The following is a 22,837-nucleotide window of genomic DNA, read 5'->3' as shown; positions in this document are numbered from 1 at the left end:
AAAATCTCTGGAACCATTATTCCCATGTTCCCTTTAAACTTGCTTAACTAAAGAAAAATACCCAGTGGATTCCGATCAATTGGAACACATTGGAACCAGCACAATTTGGCTCAATTAAGCGGCTGCCCCAATTAGCCTAATTTTATGGAAGTAGTTAATAACAAAAAAGACAAATTACTGTTTAACTGACTTTAGTTAGAAACTTTGGCAATGGTTTCCTGTCCCAAATAAATGAACAGAATCCGGCTATTTTCTCGATTTAGTTTTTAATCTTTAAGAGTTGTCCCAAATAAGTTGTTGCTCCAATGGAAACAATGGTCCACTTATCCAGAGTCCACTGTAATTTTGTATAACCTCTTCTTTCTTTTAAGAAGTAGAAATTGTCCTGTGATATCAGTATAAATGGCATCCTGTGTTTGTGTTGCTGCTGCAAGCATGTTTCTCATTGCACTCATATATATGTGTACTTGTGCATTTGATGATAAACTTGACTTTGCACCAATAGTTCAGGAAATCTGCCAGTCCATCATTACCAAAACCCCAGTCCTGTAGACTGTTGGCATTTTACTTCTACTATAGGTAAGATGAAGTATAACTTCCAAATTCAAAAGACTTTTGATGCCATTACTATATTTCATTTCTTAACATCTTGCCATCTTGCACCACTTCACCAGTCTTACAACTTTACTGTTCTGAAAATGTTAAGGCCACTAAGCTTGTCCAATCTTTAAAACAAAAAAGGTAGTTCAGAGTAAAGGAGTTAAAATATTCTATTTGCAATTAATAGGGATTTTATTTGTAGGATAAATTTCTTAGTCATTAACATTTTGCAGTTGTTCATTCAGTTCAAGAACAGTAAAAACATGCTTTGTGCTTTGTTGTATCACTTTGTACATCCATTAGTTTTCACTATAGTCTGAAACAGTTACATTCCTAGTCAGCAGACAAGATTGCAATTTTCTGTGTTGTAAATCTCTATTACAGGCAGTCCTCGAGTTATGAACGTCCGATTTATGGATAACTCGTACTTGCGAACTGAGGAAGGAGAATGCCGTCCGCCATTTTAAGTTGTTGCCGTTGACACTGTTGAGTGCTTAACTTTGTATTTGGCTTAAATTTTTCTTAGTAAGATTCACCCTGACCCCGCCGCCCTGCCTGTTTCGGTTGGCTGGTGTTGCAGTGAGATCAGCGCCAGGTTGGAGAACGGAGGTTCCTGAGTTCAATTTATTCACAGACCGCTCCTGTGCCGGGTTGATGTCGATCCACTGACTTGTACCATCCATGCCGGGTTGATGTTGAGCTCGCAACTCTACCTCGTTAAAAAAAAAAAAGAACACTGCCACCTCCAGTTTAAATTCTCACGCGGAATATTGTGGAGGGTCAAATACAGTACCTAAACCCAGCACAGCCCCCACTTGTCCCATTTAACCTGTCTCCAGTGCGGTGGACTTTCGGACCTAGGGAATTCGGTGCTGTGGTCCTTAGGTCCCAGCGGACCTCGGGAGCCAGCGGAGGTCATGACCCGCCGCCTACAGTGTTTCTGTTCGATTGACGGGAAGCAATTGTGATTGAAAATAAAGTGGAAATAATAAAGCATTTGGAAAGAGGTGAAATGGCATCGGTCATTGGAAAAGCTTAGGCTACAGTCGGTCAATGATTGGAACAATTTTAAAGGATAACGGATAAAGTGAGAATAACGGAGCATGTGAAAGGCCCTGTCCCGATGAAAGCTACAATTATTATTAAGCAAAGCAGTGGTTTAATCATTGGAATACATATGTTTCTTAAGTGTTTTATATGCATAGAAAGGTAAATACATATGCTATATACTAATACAAAGGCTAAATAATACTGGATGCACTTGTTCCGACTTACGTTCAAATCCAACTTAAAGACGGACTCAGGAACGGAACTTGTACATAACCCGCGGACTGCCTGTATCTGCATGTGTCAAGAAACAGGAGTTGAAAATTGCTTATATTACATAAGTTATGCAAGAGCAGATTTTATTCCTTATTTCTAATTTATGGAGAGGGGAACTTTCAAACTATTTGTGGATTTTATCTTTATTTAAAAAATGTATATTTTAGCATGAGAAGAATGCCAAAATCACAGATCTTGTGGCCTTTCTGCACATTAATTAGACAGGGAAATAATTTTAATATACTTAGCTGCCTTAGCACTGAGACTAATATTTTTATTTTCATCAAAATGTCTCTATGCTCTCCTTCAATTATCTCATGCCATGTAAAGGAAACTTTGGATTAAGCCAATCCTTGGGCTTCCATTTACCACCAATCATAATACTAAGGTTTAGTTGAGAAGGAAACTGCTGCTTCTGAAGAGCTACTTCATATGTTCTAACAAATATTGATATCTTACTGTTGCATTTCAGTTATTTAACATTTGTCTATTGGGATATGTTTAATAAAAACACAGAAACATGGAAAACCTACAGCACAATGCAGGCCCTTCCAGCCCACAAAGCTGTTCCGAACATGTCCTTACGTTACAACTACCTAGGCCCTCTATTTTTATAAGCGCCATGCATCCATCCAGGAGTCTCTTAAAAGAGCCTATCGTTTCTGCCTCCACCACCGCCGCTGGCAGCCCATTACACACACTCACCACTCTCTACGTTTTTAAAAAAAAAACTTCCCCTGACATCTCCTCTGCACCCTTTCTATGGTTTCCATGTCCTTCCTGTAGTGAGGTGACCAGAATTGAGCACAGTACTCTGCAAGTGGGGTCTGACCAGGGTCCTATATAGCTGCAACATTACATCTCGGCTCTTAACCTCAATCCCACGATTGTTGAAGGCCAGTGTATGCCTTCTTAACCACAGAGTTGACCTGCATAGCAGCTTTGAGTGTTCTATGGACTCATACCCCAAGATCCCTCTGATCCTCCACATTGCCAAGAGTCTTGCCATTAATGTTATCTTCTGCCATCATATTTGACCTACCAAAATGAACCACCTCACACTTATCTGGGTTGAACTCCATCTGCCACTTCTCAGCCCAGTTTTGCATCCTATCAATGTCCTGCTGTAACCTCTGACTGTCCTCCACACTATCCACAACATCCCCAACCTTTGTGTCATTAGTAAATTTACTAACCCATCCCTCCACTTCCTCATCCAGGTCATTTAATAAAATCACAAAGGAGGGGTCCAAGAACAGATCCTTGAGGCACACCACTAGTCACTGACCTCCATGCAGAATATGACCCGTCTACAACTACTCTTTGCCTTCTGTGAGCAAGCCAGTTCTGGATCCACAAAGCAATGTCCCCTTGAATCCCATACCTCCTTACTTTCTCAATAAGCCTTGTAATAGTATTCAAACTTGCTGTAATCCATTATGGATTTCTATAGTTCAAATCTTGCCAGCATAAATATCCTTACTTTCTTCAAGGTGAGATGTTACTTCAAAGTAGAAAATAGGAAGAATTCGATACCTTCAAATTCTTCGTAGTTTCTATCTTGTTGAAGTAGTGAAATTGTTTCATTTTTGCTCCGGGCTGTTTCTGGCATCTCCAAGCCAGAATGCTTGAAACCACAGTGATCAAAATAGTTCTGAATTGTTTTGCTGCTTTTTTTTAAAACCAGCTATCAGTAACAAAATCATTGCTTTTTGAACACAAACACAGGCAAACGATGCTACTTAAAAACTTCGCTCAAAGCACGGTGTGTGTCTTAACAACCATGCAAGTGCACGCACTTACTCGAGTTAGAAATTGTTCGGTAATAGTTAACTGCCGCAATTGTGCATCATAGTGTTCTAAATAAGGGAAGGGAATCCTAGCCATTTCTCGATTTGTTCTTTGTCCCAAAAAGCAGCTGCCCTGATTAACTTGATGGCCCAATTGACTGGAATCTGCTATATAAAGTCAGATGTATCACTATTACAGTGGAGTAAAGGGAATTAAAGGCATGAGAGAGGAGTTCGCCAGAATAGATTAGAAAAGAATACTGGTTGAGATGATGGCAGAGCAGCGATGGCTGGAATTTCTGGAAGGAATTCGGAAGGTATAGGATACAGTCTATACAACCCGAAGAGGAAGAAGGCAAGATGACAGAACTGTGGCTAACAAGAGAAGTCAAAGCTAACATTAAAGCCAGAGAGGGGGCATATAATAGAGCAAAAATTAGTGGGAAGTTAGAGGATTTGGAACCTTTTAAATACCAACAGAAGGCAACTAGAAAGTCATTAAAAAGGTAAAGACGTAATACAAAAGTACACCAGCCAATTATATTAAAGAGAATACCAAAAGTTTCTTCAGATACAGAAAGTGTAAAAAAAAAAAGAGTGGATATTGGTCTGCTGGAAAATGATGCTGAGAGGTAGTAAGGGAGCGACACGGAAATGGCAAAGTTAATTTGATTCAGGCTTCACTGTGGAAGTCACTAGCAATATGGTGGAAATTCCAGGTGTCGGGTCATGAAGTGTGTGAAGTTAACATTACTAGGGAGAAGGTTCTTGGGAAGATTGAAAGGTCTGAAGGTAGATAAGTCATCTGGACCAGATGGTGTACACCCCTGGGTTCTGAAAGAGGTTGCTGAAGGGATTGTAGAGGCATTACTAGTGATTTTTTTCAAGAATCACTAGATCACTACATGTCATTCCACTCTTCAAGAAGGGAGAGAAGCAGAAGAAAGAAAATTATAGGCCAGTTAGTCTAACCTCAGTAGTTGGGAAGATGTTAGAGTTGATTGTTAAGGATGTAGTTTTGGGGCATTTGGAGGCCAATGATAAAATGGACTGTATGTAGTCTGCGTGGTTTCCTGAAGGGAAAATCTTGCCTGACAATTCAGTGGGAATTCTTTGAAGAAATAACAAGCAGGACAGACAAAGGAGGATCAGTTGATGTGTACTTGGATTTTCAGAATGCCTTTGACGAGGTGCTACACATGCTGCCTAACAACCTATGAGCCCATGGTATTACCGGAAAGATTCTAGCATGGCTAAAGCATAAACAAGAAAATCTGCAGATGCTGGAAGTCCAAGCAACACACACAAAATGCTGGAGGAACTCAGCAGGCTTGGTAGCATCTATGGAAAAGAATACAGTCGACATTTCGGGCTGAGACCTTTCAGCAGGACTGGAGAAAAAAAGCTGAGGAGTAGATTTAAAAAGTGGGGGGGGGGGGGAGGGGAGGGCTGGAGGAGCACAAGGTGATCGGTGAAACCTGAAGGGTGAGGGATGAAGCAAAGAGCTGGGAAGTTGATTGGTGAAAGAGACATAGGGCTGGAAAGGGGGGAGGTCTGATAGAGGACAGAAGGCCATGGAAGAAAGAAAAGGGGGCAATGAGAGGGAAAAGTGATGAAGGGTGGGAGGGGGCGCATAACTGGAAGTTTGAGAAAGTGATGTTCATGCCATCAAGTTGGGGCTACCCAGATGAAATATAAGGTGGTGTTCCTCCAACCTGAGTGTGGTATCATGACAGTGGAGGAGACCATGGATAGACCTATGGGAATGAGAAGTGGAATTAAAATGGGTGGCCAGTGATGGATGGGGTGTAGGTGCTTGGCTAAGCAGTCTCGCCAATATATAGGAGGCCACACGGAGAGCACCGGACACAGTATATGACCCCAACAGTAGGGAGGGAGGAGATGTAGCACTTGGTGTGTTTACAAAGAAGTGGCTGATTGACAGGAGGTAAAGGGGGGAGTAAAGGGAGCCTTTTCTGAATGGCTGCCAGTGACTAGTGAACCACAGGGGTCTATGTTGTGACCGATTCTGTTTATATTATACGTCAGTGATTTGGATGAAGGAATTGATGGCTTTGTTGCAAAGTTTGCAGACAATATGAAGTTAGGGGCAGGTAGTTTTGGGTAAGTAAAGAGGCTACAGCAGGACTTGGGTTAGGAGAATGGGCAAAGAAGTGGCAGATGGAATACTGTGTTGGGAACTGTAGGGTCATGCACTTTGTTAGAGGAAATGAAAGGGTTGTCTATTTTCTAAATGGACAGAAATTACACAAATCTGTGACGCAAATTCTACAGTATTTTGTGCAGGATTCCCAAAGGTTAACTTGCAGGTTGAGGAAGGTAAATGCAAAGTTAGCATTCATTTCAAGAGGACTAAAATATAAAAGCAAGGATGTAATGTTGAGACTTTATAAAGCACTGGTGAGGCCTCACTTGGAAATTTTTGGGCAGTTTTGAGCCCCTTTATCTTAGAAAGAATACGCTTAAACTGGAGAGGGTTCAAAGGTTCACGAAAATGATTCCAGGATTAAACAAGTTGTCATATGAGGAGCATTTGATGGCTCTGTATCACCCCCACAGCTAAGATTTATTTGTGTGCAAAATATATCTGCGGATTTCAAATGGTGTCTGTTAAACTAATGGGGATATTGGAATTGTTACTTTAATGAAAAGCATCGTTTTGGATATTAAACATAATTTTGACCGATGCACAGCAAGAAAATTGTAGCTGTAAACTAAGTGTAAATTTCAAATCTTTGTTAATGCCTATATTTAATAATGTTGCTGTGTACTGGATTCATTCTAGGCTTCCGGTATGAGAACTGGTATCACTAACACTAAGGATTCAGAGATGAAGGATGCAAAAAAAGCACATTTGGTGAATGAGCGCCTTACAGGACAATTAACAGGAATATCGCAAGCACCTGAACACAAGAAAGACAAACTGCTTAAAGACCTTGCAGCCACCCGGCTGAGTCAAGGAGAAAAACTTCCAAAACTAGGTGCGTGAAAATGATTTAGATCGGAACAGTGCAGATGAGGAGACAAGAATGTAAAGATTGTAATTTAAATGTATTTTCCATGTCTAGTGAAGCAGTATACAAGCAGAAATGTTCTTGGAGTCAAATTCATTGTAAACTCTCTTTCTATTTACCCTGATGTTTTCATTTAAAACTGTGTCCTGTTCTAATGTGTTCTTTTTTAGTCCTCAACAAATCTTGTTTTTTTTTGCCTTCAGGCTTAAAAAAATTTAAACTTTATGTTGCTTTGTTAATATTTCTCTAACTACTGTTACAGTAACCATCTACTACTGTGTGATATTATCCTGTACTATGGGACTTGGGTTTGCTCTTGCTGTTTTTAAGTTGTTCAGGCAAACTCTGTATTAAACTACATTATCAGGTTTCCCTAAAACAGATTTAGAAGTATTTCTAAGTGGCTAAGGCAGAACCTATTCTTCTTAAGAGAAAATTGGAAATATGTGTGAAGCAATTTTTCTCCTACAGGGAGAGAACACAATCACAGAACTGACTTTGGATCTGTCAGTCTGCTATAGTGTCTGAATGGCTTCTTTCTGTGCTGCAAACAACAATGGCCCTCCGTCTTGGGGCTGCTGTAGAAAGGTGCTTGTGTCAAGGTTAAACACCTATATCCAGTGAGAAAATTTGTAGTCAAGCACTAAGGCCCTAAGCAATCTAAGCAGTACACTAACTTGCTGCTTTGGACTGACCTAGGAACTGATCTCAAAAGACAATAGACAGTAGGTGCAGGAGTAGGCCATTCGGCCCTTCTAGCCAGCACCGCCATTCACTGTGATCATGGCTGATCATACACAATCAGTACCCCGTTCCTGCCCTCTCCCCATATCCCTTGACCCCGCTATCTATAAGAGCTCTATCTAACTCTTGAATGCATCCAGAGACTTGGCCTCCACTGCCTTCTGGGGCAGAGCATTCCACATATCCACCGCTCTCTGGGTGAAAAAGTTTTTCCACATCTCTACTCTAAATGGCCTACCCCTTATTCTTAAACTGTGGCCTCTAGTTCTGGACTCACCCATCAGCGGGAACATGCTTCCTGCCTCCAGTGTGTCCAATCCCTTAATAATCTTATATGTTTCAATCAGATCCCCTGTCATCCTTCTAAATTCCAGTGTATACAAGCCCAGTCGCTTCAATCTTTCAACATATGACAGTCCCGCCATTCCGGGAATTAACCTTGTGAACCTATGCTGCACTCCCTCAATAGCAAGAATGTCCTTCCTCAAATTTGGAGACTAAAACTGCACACAGTACTCCAGGTGGGGTCTCACCAGGGCCCTGTAAAGCTGCAGAAGGACCTCTTTACTCCTATACTCAATTCCTCTTGTTATAAAAGCCAGCATGCCATTAGCTTTCTTCACTGCCTGCTGTACCAGCATGCTTGCTTTCATTGACTGATGTACAAGAACACCTAGATCTCGTTGTACTTCCCCTTTTCCTAACTTGACTCCATTTAGATAGTAATCTGCCTTCCTGTTCTTGCCACCAAAGTGGATAAACTCACATTTATCCACATTAAACTGCATCTGCCATACATTTGCCCACTCACCCAACCTGTCCAAGTCACCCTGCATTCTCTTAACATCCTCCTGACATTTCACACTGCCACCCAGCTTTGTGTCATCAGCAAATTTGCTAATGTTACTTTTAATCCCTTCATCTAAATCATTATTGTATATTGTAAACAGCTGCAGTCCCAGCACCGAACCTTGCGGTACCCCACTGGTCATAGCCTGCCATTCCGAAAGGGACCCGTTAATCACTACTCTTTGTTTCCTGTCAGCCAGCCAATTTTCAATCCATGTCAGTACTCTGCCCCCAATACCATGTGCCCTAATTTTGCCCACTAATCTCGAAGTAAACTGTGTAGTTCCATTTCTTCCCTCCATTCCTGCTTGATGCAACATGCTTATTATCCATCAGTGGGAACAAACTTATTCTGGTCAGTACAAAATTCTTATCAACTCATTGAGGCAGTAAGTTAAGAGGCCTTTGGTTTTGGGCTTCATTCTTTGGCCTGACATTTCTTCAAATCTTGCACATTCAGCAATTCTTAAAGCTTGCAGACCTGACTGGTTATCTCTGGTGAATTGTACAGTGTCTCTGAGAGTAGTTGGACTGCTGTTGACATTGCTGTCTGACTCTGTCACTCAGATCTGGTGTTTGCTGTTCGCTTCCTTTACTTCAGTCCTTGTAGGAAATTCTTCTTGGGTTCAGGGACACTAACCAAGACAAAGGAATGAATAGTTTTATGCTTCATTAAAGTGCATATGAGTAGTTCTTTGAAAGTGCTATATACTACTAACTTCTTTCAGCATCATTCATGTCATCATTGTCCTTGTGTATGTTCAGTTTCCCAGTCTTTTTAGTTGCCCACCTACCTTTTACTATTTCTCTTTTATTTTCCTCTCATTGGCTCATGGATCTTTGTTAGTGTCTCTCTTCATGTATATTTGTTTGTCCTTAGTGTTGTTAGACAGCGTTTTTCCTCTCATGTTTTCTCTTGCTGTACATTTGGCCCTGAATATTTTAATATAAGCTGTCGATTCTTTCGGCTACTTCTCATCCACTTTTCCCCTCTCTTTGTCTAAAAACATTTTGTCAAATAGATTTCTGCATTCCATTTTGAGAGGTGCTCAGCTGCATACATCTGTTGAAATGATCTTATTCTGGTTGGGAAAAGCCAAATGCGTGCCTGACTACCTTATGGCTATAATTGGATGAGGTCAGTGATAAAATAATGAATATGTGGTGGCAATTGATCTGATCAGACTTGTGCAGACATCAGAGTAGTAGAAAAGTGAACAAAAGGTAAAATAATATAGTGAAAATTTGAAATTAAAAACAGGAAATCTCACTTTCTTACACCTTAAGATTTTTTTTCTCTTTTGTTGTCTGTATACTTGTGGATCCCAATGTTCCATTTGGAAATGGATTTAAAACTCACACTAATCAAGTATCATTGACATTGAGTTTCCAAAATGGGTATCACTCCACCCTTCCTCTCATGTATATGGTAAATTTTACAGTGGGTAGTTATTTTAAAAATTAGTAATTTTTGTTCAGTGCTATTAGTGCAGAATAGAAAATGAGGGAGGAAAATATCAATCTTTCTGAAGGTTTCAGTAAAAGTTAGTCAATTCTCTTGTTTCAGTCCACATTAAAAGTGCCCATGCTCACCTAAAATTATGCAGTTACACCCATGGATGCCGGCTGGTGGCGCAGTGGCATCAGCGCTGGACTTCGGGGCGAGAGATTACGAGTTTGAATGCGTCTGGCTTCCTTGCACGCTCTCCATCCCTGCCTGGGTTGAGTGTTGAGCTAACAACTCGACCTCGTTAAAAAAAAAAACACCTGGGGAGGGATGGGCTTCGTCAGGTTTCAGATGCCCAAGGCATGCCGTACAATGAGCAGTTACCAAAAAAGATTGGTGCAAAAAGCTTGTCATGACGGCACCCCGACGACTCCACCAGGAGTTAAGGATGGACGGGCGCACGTGCACATGCATGCCTCATTGTTCAACTTTAGCAAAATTTGTCATGCTTCTTTATTTCAGAACAAATGTGGAGAAAGAAGTACCCAAATTCAAGTTCATTTATTGTCATTCAACCGTAGACACGAACACTATGTCTTGGAGAAAGTACTTGTCCCCTACAGCTATTTTCATATTTTACTGTCTTACTTTCTAAATTTAAACTATATTGAAGTAGGAATTTTTGAGCTAATCTACAAAACATTGTGCATCCTGTGAAATCAAAAGAAAAATTTCAAAATCTGTCAATAACTTATATAAAAAAATTAAAACCAAAATTGAGGTTGAAAAAATATTCATCCCCTTTATAATTACTATGCTAACTTTCCTCAGTTGCAACACTATATTATCATACCAACTCACCCAATTTGTTGGTGTAAAAAAAAAATAAAAAATTGGAGGATCTACTGAATAAATACCCCTCTCTGTATAAGGTCCACCAGTATGGTAGATATTCAACAAGCCAGACCAAAATGAAGGCAAAAGAGCATTCAAGGCAAGTCTTAGAAAATACCATAAAAAATAGGCTGTTGAAATGGTTTTTGGCATGGACTAGATGGATTAGAGGACCTGTATCTGTGCTGTACTTATGTGACTTACTATGACAATGTGGAAAAGGGTCTTGTGGTTAGATGAGACAAAAGTGGAATTTTTTGGTCTCAACACTGTATGGTACGTGGGGTGTAAATCCAATACTGTGCATCAGCCAGGGAACACCATCCCTACTGTAAAGTAGGGTGGAGGTAGCATCATGTTATGGGGATTTTTTTTTTAGAAGCAGAGACTGGAAATCTAGTCAGGACTTATGGGAAGATGAATGCTGCTAAATACAGAGAGATTCTGGATAAAAAAAACTAGCCTCCGCCAGAAAGCTTAAACTGGCGAGGAAACAACCCAAACACTGCCAGAGCAACCATGGAGTGCTTCAAATGAAGAAAATTGATGTGCTTGTGTGACCCAGTCAGAGTCCTGACCTTAATCCGATTGAACATCTCTGGCAAGACTGCAAGATTGTTGTCCACCACCGCTTCCCAACTAACCTGGCACAGCTTGAGCAATTTTGCACGGAGTAATGAACAAATCTTGCTCTATCTTGTGCAAAATTAATAGAGACTTATCCAAAAAGACTACTGGCTGTAATAGCTGCAATACTGCGAAGTATTGAGCAAAGGGGATGAATACTTCGGAACTGCTGGTATTTCAGTTTTTAAATTTTTAGTTTCATGCTTTAATTTTCATGCTTTACAATTTGACCTTTTTTGGGCTGTACTGTGAAAAAGGAGCTTGTGATTCACAAATAAAGAAAAATCTCAGTTAAATTGATTAAAATTCTTGGTTGTAATACTCATGTAAACAAAGGGTTGGGGGCTGAATACTTTTTCAACGCACTGTATATAGTTAAATTAAATAACATTCTTCAGGGGCCAAGATGCAAAACAGTACGTGTATCACATCCAGCATATAAAATAATATTAACATAATAACAGATAAAAATCATAAAATCATAAATCTTTCCAATACAAGTTTACTGTTGTCTTTTTAAAGAAAACAATTGAACACTCAAAATTATCAGTCAATTAGGGAAACTCCATTACATAGTACTTTGTTTTACACTGTACAGCAGAGCAGAAACTAAATGTGATGAGTGGTGTAACTGCTCACCATTGAGCATGTCACGAAAGGAAGTTCAGTGTTGGGGGATGCAACAGTGTCCATTACTTCAACAGGAGCTAATGAGAGACCAGCTATAGGATCTGTGTGTGTCTGTCAGCACTTGGAGCAACAACTTAGCTGTAATTACTCTGTTGAATACTTAAACATTGGCACCTGAATTTTGGGATAAAATTATAACAAAGTACTCAAAATCCATTTCAGGTTCGTCAAGAGATTTATGCCATGAAACAAAGTTTGTATTTGTAATCATGGTTGTCCATTTCATTGTGTAATTGATTTGTTGTAACTATGAAAAGTTCGCAAACTTTCTATTTTGCAGAATTGTTTCTTTTGTGTGTGAAGCTAAAAATTGTGAAACCAATGTTCAATATTCATGGATTAGCAATTTCTTATTAAATGAAGATTTCTACCCCATAAATAAGTTTGGATATAATTAGTAGAGAATTATTTTCAGAAATGGAGAGAACAATAATTATTATTTGGATATTGTGAGATTAAATTTCAGTTTTCCTCAGTTTCAAACTAGAATTGTATAATCTTGATAGACACTCCATTATACAGAGCTACCTAATAAGGTGGCCACTGAGTGTATGTATGTTGTCTTGTGCCCCTGTAGCCCATCTACTTCAAAGTTCGATGTTTTGTGCATTCAGAGATTATTTTCTGCACACCACTGTTGTAATGTGCTTATGAGTTATTGTTGCCTTCAACCAGTTCTGCCATTCTCCTCTGACCTCTCATCAGCAAGGGGTTTTTGCTCATATAATTGCTGCTCACTGGATTTTTGTTTGTTTTTCGTTCTATTCTCTGTAAACTGTAGAGACTGTTGTGTGTGGAAATCTGAGGAGATCAGCAGTATTGATAGATAGATAGATAGATACTTTATTCATCCCCATGGGGAAATTCAACTTTTTTTCCAATGTCCCATACACTTGTTGTAGCAAAACTAATTACATACAATACTTAACTCAGTAAAAAATATGATATGCATCTAAATCACTATCTCAAAAAGCATTAATAATAGCTTTTAAAAAGTTCTTAAGTCCTGGCGGTAGAATTGTAAAGCCTAATGGCATTGGGGAGTATTGGAGATACTCAAGCCACCCCCTCTGGCACCAACTATCATTCCACAGTCAAAGTCACTTAGATTACTTTTGTTTTTGCCCATTCTGATGTTTGGTTTGAAAAACAACTGAACGTCTTGACCACGTCAGCATGCTTTTATGCATTGAGTTGTTGCCACATGATTGACTGACTAGGTATTTTCAAGTGCTTTTAAAATGCTGATGAAAATGGTGTAATATATTTAGTAATTGGGTACAGGCAGTCCCTGGGTTATGAACGAGTTCCGTTCTTGAGTCCGTCTTTAAGTTGGATTTGTACTTAAGTTGGAACAGGTACATCTGGTATTATTTAGCGTCAATTAGTCAAACGTTTGTCTTAGTATATATTTTACCTTTCTATGCATATAAAACACTTAAGAAACATGTATTTCAACAATTAAACTACTGCGTTGCTTAGTAATAATTGTAGCTTTCATTGGGCAGGGCCTTTCACATGCTCCATTATTCTCACTTTATCCTTTACTGTATCCTTTTAAAGTTGTTCTGATCGTTGACCGACTATAGCCTAAAGCTTTTCCAATGACCGATGGTGTTTCACCTCTTTCAAATCGCTTTATTCCACTTTATTTTCAATCGCGATCGTTTTCTGTCAATGGGACAGGAAGCTGCGGATTTAATGTTCTATCGCTGAGCAGCAGTGAACTGTCTGATTGGCCTATCAGAGTTCTCTTTAGGAACTAGTTGACTTGATCAGCATTTCTGATCTGGCTATTTTTCATGATCGCACTTAATTAAAAAAAAAAACCTAGCAGCAACCATGGGCGGCGGGTCCTCTGCTCCCCGGGTCCTAAAATCCACCCACACTGAGACAGATTAAATGGGACAAGTGGGAGCAGTGCTGAGTGGAAAAGGGAGGGGGGGGGGGGGGTCAGGGTGAATCTTGCTAAGAAATATTTAAGCCAAATACAAAGTTACACACTCAACACAGTGTCAACGGCAACAACTTAAAATGGCGGACGGCGTTCTCCTTCCTCCGTTCGTAAGTGCGAGTTGTCTGTAAGTCGGCCGTTCAAAACTCGGGGACTGCCTGTATTTCCTCAGGGAACTCTTTGTGTATTAGATAACCCCTGCCTATTCGGCTAAATTGAAATATAAATTGAAATTAATTATAATACAATACATTACAATAAGAATATAAAAATTAAATGAGTGCAAAAAGAGTGAGGTGATGTTCATGGGTCATTATCTGTTCACCAATTATATACAAAATAATTAAAAAAAAGCTGTCTGTCCACACCTTTGCAACGTTGTCTTCAGACTCATCTGTCTGTACTTATAAGTAGACTGCCCTTCCCCCTGTAATTAACTTCCTAACAGTGGAGGGCAAAATCTGCCACCTTAAAATGTCTTTTTTTTGGCCTTTTTTCCCTCAAAACTAGGAAAACTATATTAATTTTCCTCCAAAACTAGTGAGTTAATCTTGACTTGAAAATTTGTATTGTTATTCAAACTTTTCAGAAATTAGAATTCTATATTTGAATGTATTAGCTTGTTTGATGCAGTGCCATTAGCGAGATGTTACATTCTCTTGCAGATTCTAAACTCAATAGCTGCTCTGTTTTTATTCTTCATTATAGACCTTTTTAAAATTTTAGTGTCATTCTCTTGATCTTTTATGTTTGCTCCTTTGCTTTTAAGCTCCTTTATATTCTTTCTTAAACAGTTGGGATTTAATAAACAAACTTGCCATCAGCTAACTTCAGTTTCTTTTCAGATTTTTTTTTTCCAATTTTTGTATACTTGTATTTTTTACTTTGTTCACCAGTGATTAAACTTGAGATTAATTGGCGTGCTAGCAGGAATATTTTCTTTGCTGTGGATCAGTTGGATAAAAAAATCATATCTAGCTGCTTAAAAAAAAAAAATCCCTATAGTTTTAAGATCTTTAAGGAAGAGAAAGAGTTTTTAAATGGACATCAAGTAGCTGCAACTTTTAGGACCTTTGTGACACAGCATCTCTTTCCTGTGTAATGAAAAGTTATTGATGGATAGCTGACAATTACTGCGAGCCTATAGATTTGAAGGAGACTGCCCTTGATTGGAAACCTCTTATTGTGTCCATTTACAAGAAAAGGACATAATTAATTCAGGAAGATGAACAAAGTATTGAAAAATTAATGCAGATCAGAATTGAGTATGGTAAGGTAATTCTGTAGTATTTCTGGTTGGTGAGCTTTTATGAAAGGGACTGACAGTAATTAACCCTGGGCCGGAACCTCCACCCTCCCCCCCCATTGCTCATCTTCATCTAACTAAGTTCAATTCATACACCATTGAATTATGTCCCATTTTATAAAGTAAAGGAATCTGTCTTGAATATTTCAATTGACTGAACGCTTCAGTTAAGAGAGTTCCAGAATTTCTTCTTTTTCAGGGACCATGCTTCCTGATTTCACACAACTGGACTCGCACTAATTAAAAAGATTGCACCCCCATTTCTCTCTCCATCCCTTCCCCTGTCACTGAACTAAATGAAATAACTGCTTAATAAGCATTCTTTCATATCTATAACCATTCTAAAGGTCTGATATGTCACACACTGGCCTTCTAACTACTTATTTTAACTGTTTCATTCAAGTGAAAAAATACTGCTGGAAGTATATAATACTAAAAAAATGTTGGAATGCCTACCATCTGGTGACATCTGTGGTCTGTGATCTGAAAGATTTTGAAGGTTACCAACCTGAGATGTTGCTGTTTTTCCACTGCTCGATTGATGAGATCATACTTTCATTATTGTTCAATGCTTAATCAGTGTCACAACTAAATTCTAGTAACTTACTATAACTTGTGTTAATTTATAATTAATGCATGATTTCTGCTTTTCATGTGCCTTAAGTAGGACACTCATTTTTATAATTTTTCATGAAGGCATCTCATTTTTATCTTACAATTTATTAATCTAGACAGCTTTAGAAAAGCTAAAATAACCTCGCTCTGGTTGGATTAATATCCTTCATAATCTGATCATTTTTACCATAATAATTTTTATAATTGCCAAATTTCTTCTATTCTTATTTGGATTCCATTATTCCACTAGTATTTTGTCAACTCACTTTCTTTAACAAAGGTTTCAAAGTATTTATTTATCATTTTGTTGGAAGATAAAGATGTTTATAATGAGGTTAGCTGGTTTTTGTAGTATTCTGTTTATGCTTGCACTGCTTAAAAGTTTTACAAAATTCCCTGTGTTGTAGAAGCAAAAGTAATAAGAATTTAAGAATTTCTTATGGATAATAAAGTTGCTCGTGTGTAAAAGCTTATTTGGCTGAATCTTTCTCCACATTTGTGTTCATGTAACTTGTTCATTCAAAATGCAAGTGAAACAACAAAATTACAAATGCTAGAATCTGGAAAAATTCAGCCTGTTAAGCAGCATCAGTGGAAGGAAGCAAGTCAACTTTTTGTGTCAGTAACCTTTCAGAGCTCTGAGGAAAGACCCCTGATCTAAAGCATTCACTGTGTTCTCTTTTCACAGATGCTACTTGATTGGCTGAGATTTTCCAGAATTTCTGTTTTTGTTTCTGGACAAAATTTAATCATCTTAAAAGATCAGTATATTATTCATGAATAGTGTGAAATAAAAACCTGAAACCCAAAATTATCTTTGTCAGTCAAAACCTTCTTCCCAGTGGACCTCCATCCTGAAGACTGGCTACTACCAACCTTCAAATTTGGGTTTCCTTCTGTTGGGGGTTAGGATGGAGAAAAGAACATTATTCCTTAAAATTTGCAAATGAATATTTTGGCACACCTGACATTCCTTGTAACCTGATGCATTAAACAGCTTGAATGTGAGAAAATCAAAGCCACCCTCTTTTGGTCTGCATAACACAATTGTACAGGCTTTACTGGAGGAAATTAGTCAGCTTGTTTAATGGTTGTGCATTACTTTTTAAAGGAGAGAACCGATTGCCTATGCCCAGTGAGTTTAGGGCCACCAAATATGCAGATCTCTCAGTCAAAACTATCTTGTTCAACAATTCAGCAAATCTGAGGAATTGACTTTTTGCTGTCTGCCTTAAAAAGTTGCTCTTCAAGACTGTCCAACAAATCAACAATGAATTGTCTAGTGATTTTATATCTCTCCCCCCCCCCCCCCCCCCAGCTTCCATTTATGAGATAACCTGAAGATTTTGGCTTTTAGTGTAGATCCTACCAATGACAATGAAAAGGGCCAATTCCCATAAATCTTGTGGCTTGTGTTCCACCCACAAGGTACTGGAGCTGAATCAGTCAAATAAGGGTGGAAACTTAACAAATGACCGTTCCTGTTATAAGAGTCAGTGTACTGTCTATCACTGAAGTGTTCATGATGAGGCTAAGGCAAGAAAAAAAGTGCTGCTTTTGATTCCTATCATTACTTTGAATAATTGAATTGTGACTTTAAGGTTCCTTTTAAACTTTAAAGTGTGTTGCATCTTGTCTTTCCCATGACTGAGATATGGATTTCTACAGGAGACAAAACAACCAGAAAAATCCCTTTCAGTTGTGTGGGGACTGTGCCACATCTACAGGAGTCATCTTGCAAGTCAGCAGGACTTTTGAAGTGTAGCCTTCCGAGGAGCTCTACCTCTATCTTCAGAGATGACCAATGGAAGATGTTCCCTCCACAGACACTGGTCTCCCAATGTTCAGAGTTTTATTATACATGTTACTTGTTAAAGACAAATCAATATTGTAAGGAATTAAATCTGTTATGTTTTTATTAACTTCAATGTTTAGAAGTCTGCGGGGGGGGACGACTGCAAGCTCTGTAAAACTGAGTTTAAACAATGTAAACGTTTTGATTGTTTTGTGCAAAATTTTGGTTCCTTTCAACCTTAAATAAACCTAACATTTACAAAACTTCATTTCTTTACTTACCAGAAATGACAATGAGATGATAGTTATCTCCTATCCATTCATATGGAGGTCCTGATTTAATGTTTTTCACATCAAAATCCATTTGACTCGGATTGACATGAAGGCTGATCTCGAGTAGAGTTGTGTTGCTCTGCCTTTTCATTGGGCCCTGCTTACAAAGACAGAGACTGTGCATCATCTCCCCAGGAAATGTTTTGTCATTTTCCCTTATCTTCACCCCATTTTTGCCTTTAGCTCCAGGGTATTCCTTATTCCATGACAGTGTTAACCATCTCTTAAGTACTGTTAAGTAGAGTTGCAGTTGCTGGCATTAAGATATCCCATAGTGAATCATTCAGGATTCATGACCTGTCTTGGGCAATAGGCTTTTAATTTACTATCCTCATTACTCTTGTCTTCATACCATATAACAGACTGTCAATGATATCACATCTCTCCCTCCTGTTTCAGGCCTGGTACACCTGCAATGCAAGAATCATAAAATGCCTAGAGCCATCAACTTGTGTGAGCTCAATATCTCATGCTGCACTGAGACTACTTTGTAGCTGTTTGTGTACGCTCTTACCTCACACATCAAATGGGAGAATTCTTAAACTTGTCATTGTTCTTTAGTGTGGAGCAATTCGGAAGACTTTGTTTTTAACAGAACAAGTGAACACACCAAAATGCCACTAGTTAGCTTTCTTTACTTCAGGGTGAGGGCTTCATTCAAACATTTCTGATATTTTGAGTTTTTCATCTTCCCTGCTCAAACTTAATTAGACATTGACCCACCAATCTGGGATAACTAACATTGCATAATTGCTTTCTTATCCTTTGTCCATGCCTGCCTTTTGATAAATCTGAAGGTTGGGTTGTACTTGAACTGTTCCTGCCTTCTACCTTTTCCAGTTTAGAAGTTTTTGCTAGTCAAGTTGAAAGATATCTTGACAGTATTCTTTGATTCATTTGAGAAGAGAAATCTTTAAGCTAGTGCAAACTTCAGAACAGTTAAGTTGTTACAATGATATAGATTATCTGGCTCATCAATACTACCTTGAACTTCTGTTGAGCATTCCTGTCCATCCCTCCTCTCTGTTTCATTGCTATGGTCCTGCAGAATTGAAACACTCAGGTACCCATTTGTTTTCCTTTTGAAGTGATGCTTTCTGCTTCCACCACTCTTGTAGGCAGTGTTTCAGTACCACTGTTTTTAAGAGGGAGAAAATAAATTGTAAAGATTCTCAACTGAAACAAAACAGTAGAAAATTACTGCATTCTGGTAGGGAATGTAGCTATAAGTAGTCCAGTAAAATAAGTACAAATTTCTGTGGCTTTGAGGCTTGGTCAGCCATGTAGTGAGATTGTGGTTAATTGAATTAATTGTTAATTAAATCTTAATTGACCTAATGTTTGTTCACTATAAGCATACAAACTTGTAGCAAGATTCTGCCATTCAGCCCTTTCAGCTTGCTTGGATGAAATAAAATATAGTTCAACTAATTGTCACTACAACTCTGCTTTGCATCTACTCACATCAGCCATTCATCTCCTGGCTCATAAGAATTTATCTTTTTCTGGAGTAAATAAAAATCAAAATGACTACTTCAGCTGCCCTTTGAGTGAAGGTGATCTAGAGTTTGAAATTGTCGCCTAATTTGTCTCTTAAATGGTCTGTGATTCTAGTTTCACCCCTAACGGGGTCAACACATAGACATATATCTTGTAAAGTTCTCTTGGGTCCATTTATGTCCCATACCATATGTGCGAAAGTCTAGATATAATATTTAGGTAGCCCAATGCTTATAAAGTTCTTAATGACGTTCAGTGCAACACACAAAATACCGGAGAAACTCAGCAGGTCAGACAGCATCTAATGAATAAAATGTCAATGTTTTGGGTGGAGACCCTTCATTCCTTTTAATGTAGACCCTTTATTAGAACCTGTGGTGTTCGTTTCCCGTTACAATTATCATTTGCTCTTATTTTTTTATTTGAAAATTGTTCTAAGTTCCAGTGAATACAAGCTTAATTTCTGTAGTCTCATAATTGGAATCTTGGGACTCCAATCTAAATTGCTGTCTTTTCTGTGTGTGGTGCCCAGAGCTGTACAAAGGGCAAGTGTAGTTTAACCATGCCCTTATGTAGCAAAGTTTTCAGGCTCCAAAATATTAGGCATAGCTTTCTGTTAGCCTTTTTCATTCCTTTTCAATCTTGAATGCAGTATACTTATGATATAAGTATAGCACTTTTTGCTGTTTAGGAAGTGCTTTCCTATCTTGTAACGTCCAAAGTGGATGACCTCACATTTGCTTCCATTGGAATGTTATCAATTCATAGCTTTTTTCATTTTGTATTTCATTTTGCCCTAATCAGAATAATTTCTATAACTTCATCAGGTTATTTATTTATTTAGTCCTAGAGTCAGCTGCATCACCCACCACCCAGCAGCCCACCTATTTAACTCTTGCCTAATCAGAGGGCAGTTCAGTGATCAATTAACTTACTAACTAGTATATCTTTGGAATGTGGGTGGAAACCCACTTGTTCATGGGGAGAATGTACAGACTTCTTATAGAAGACACTAATTGATCTCTGATACCCTGAGCTGTAATAATGTCACACTAATCGCTACACTGCTGTTTTGTGGATTTAAGAACATAAATAGCAGCAGAAGTAGGCTCTTGATTCTGCTCTGCCATTGGTGGAGCTTATGGGTCACTTATTTCAGTTCCACTTTCCTGTTTAATCCCCATATAACTTGATTTCTCTAGACTTCAAAGAGCTGATGGTCAGTATTGATCTTGCTCAATGATGGAAGATTTCCAGTCCTCTAGAGCAGAGACTTCAAAAGCCATTTCAGTAAAGAAATTCCTCCAGATATGTTTTAATGAGATCTTCTAAACCGCAGAGTTTGTCGCCCCATTCATTCAATCTTGCACTGGATTAAAAACCTCATCCCACAATCACATTTGTTAATTTACATAACACTGAATCTGAGGCTCGTATATCCTTCCAGGGGTCAAGCTTTGAAAGCTATACATAACTACAGGGGTGTGGTCTTTCCAAAGTAATGTATGGTTTTAAGATTTTTGCCAATTTATTCCATCTACCCTGCGTCAAAAGCTGACAAGCCACTTCTAGTTGCTTGTTTTATCTACATACCAGCTTTGTGAATAAAGCACCCAAATCTCTTTGAACACCAATGCTAAAAAAAAATCTGCTTCCCTGTTCTGCCTACCAAAGTGAATATCTTAACTTTTATCTTCATTCCATTTCACATGCTCTCTTTCTGGCCACGTTTTTTTTTCTGCTTGAAGCTTTGTCATTCTTGACTTTCCTATCTAGTTTTATATTATCAACAAAATTTGCACTTCTTCAAATTGATTCAAGCAGATTATAAATAGCTGTGGTTAATACACTGATTCTTCTTGTGGCCCACTGGTAATTTCCTGCCAATCAATTTTGTGTCTGTTAGTTTCTTTTTCTCCATGCTTCTACATTAGAATTAACTTAGTCTTTGTATAGTTTTTCTGGAATCTTATAAATACCTTCTGCAATCTAAGTGTACTGTATTTTGCTAGTCATGTCCTCAAATGTTCTAATAAATTGATCAAACAATTTTAGCTGTAATTCCTAATTTTCCTTCATTTCCTTGAGTGATGGTGTTATCATTGCTGTCATCAAGTAGTCTGAAACAGTTCAAGATTGGAGAACTTTGGTAGATCACACTCAATCCATCTACTATTGCTACAGAAGCATTTTTTACAATCTTGAGATAACACTGTCAGCCATTAGATTCAGGGTGTTTTTGTCTGGTAATATTTTCCTTACTGATAATTAGTTTTAGTGCTTCATTTTGACAACCCCTTGGTTCCTCACTACATCTAGAATATGGTATATGTTCTATGCTCTGAAAATGGATTGGAAATACATAGCTGTTTAGTCTCTTCTATATTTTCCATCGCAGTTTCTCTTCTCAGCTTCAAAGAAACATTTTAAATTTGTTGTAGATATATGTAAAAACTTTTGATTTTTTGTACGTTTTTGCTAGGCTTTTACTCTTTTATCAATTTTTGATTATTTCCCTGTTTTTCAAATATTCTCAGTCCTCAAGTTTGCTGTTCAGGTTTGCAACATCATAACCTCTTGATTTAAATCTGCCCATAACTGCTTTCACCATCCATTCTTGGTTAGCTCTGAATCTTCAGTGGATGTGACGTTGCAAATTTTCAAATATGTCTGTTCACCATAACGCCTCAATTTGAAATTTACCCTAGTTAACTTTCCCTTCAAAACTATATAATTTGCTTTATTTAAATTTGGCTCAAGTTTCAGATTAAGAATGTTGAATGAAAATTCTAAATTAAGTAATAAATAACATTACCCTTATCAAGAAATCCCTTGCGATAACCGATTTTTCTTGCTTCATTGGATAAATAACCTATTCCCTAGTTGGTGTTTTTGCCTAGAACTCTAGAGTATGCTTGCTGAGTTGGTTTGCCTAGTCTATTTTGAAGGAAAATTCTCTAGGATTGTATTTTTATTACCATTGCTACAAGCTTTTTATCCTATCATCAAAGTCATTCATAAATACACATGCAAAATCCTGGAGGATCTCAGTCAGGTCAAGCAGAGTCTAAGAGGCATTAACAGCTGATATTCTGGGCCCAAAATGTTTGCTGTTTATTCCCTTCCATAGATGCTGCCTGACCTGCTGAGTTCCTCCAGCATTTTGTGTTTGTTACTCTGGATTTCCAGCATCTGCAGAATTTCTTGAATTTACAAATACCACTGTTGTAGCAACCATTCAAATCTTCTGTGGTAGCTTTAGTCACATACTGTGACTTTTGTACCTTTTTATTAATTTTGACTTGTTTAGCAACTTTCCTAGTTATGCAAACAGCT

The 22,837-nt window shown here is 38.3% G+C and overlaps 1 protein-coding gene across 8 annotated transcripts in view; it reads left to right on the top strand.

The window, feature by feature from the left end:
- Positions 1-22,837, top strand: part of phf3 (PHD finger protein 3) — a 149,150-nt gene that overhangs the window by 46,862 nt on the left and 79,451 nt on the right. For all 8 annotated transcript variants that reach the window (XM_073056517.1, XM_073056516.1, XM_073056514.1 and 5 more), the window contains one exon: positions 6,520-6,715. In XM_073056517.1, coding sequence (XP_072912618.1) covers positions 6,520-6,715 — 196 coding nt within the window. The remainder of the gene's footprint in view (positions 1-6,519; positions 6,716-22,837) is intronic.

This window comes from Hemitrygon akajei, chromosome 9, assembly GCF_048418815.1.
Source record: "Hemitrygon akajei chromosome 9, sHemAka1.3, whole genome shotgun sequence".
Taxonomy (NCBI): Eukaryota; Metazoa; Chordata; class Chondrichthyes; order Myliobatiformes; family Dasyatidae; genus Hemitrygon; species Hemitrygon akajei.
The sequence above is the reverse complement of the archived record's forward strand: the minus strand, read 5'-3'. Positions and strand labels throughout refer to the sequence as shown.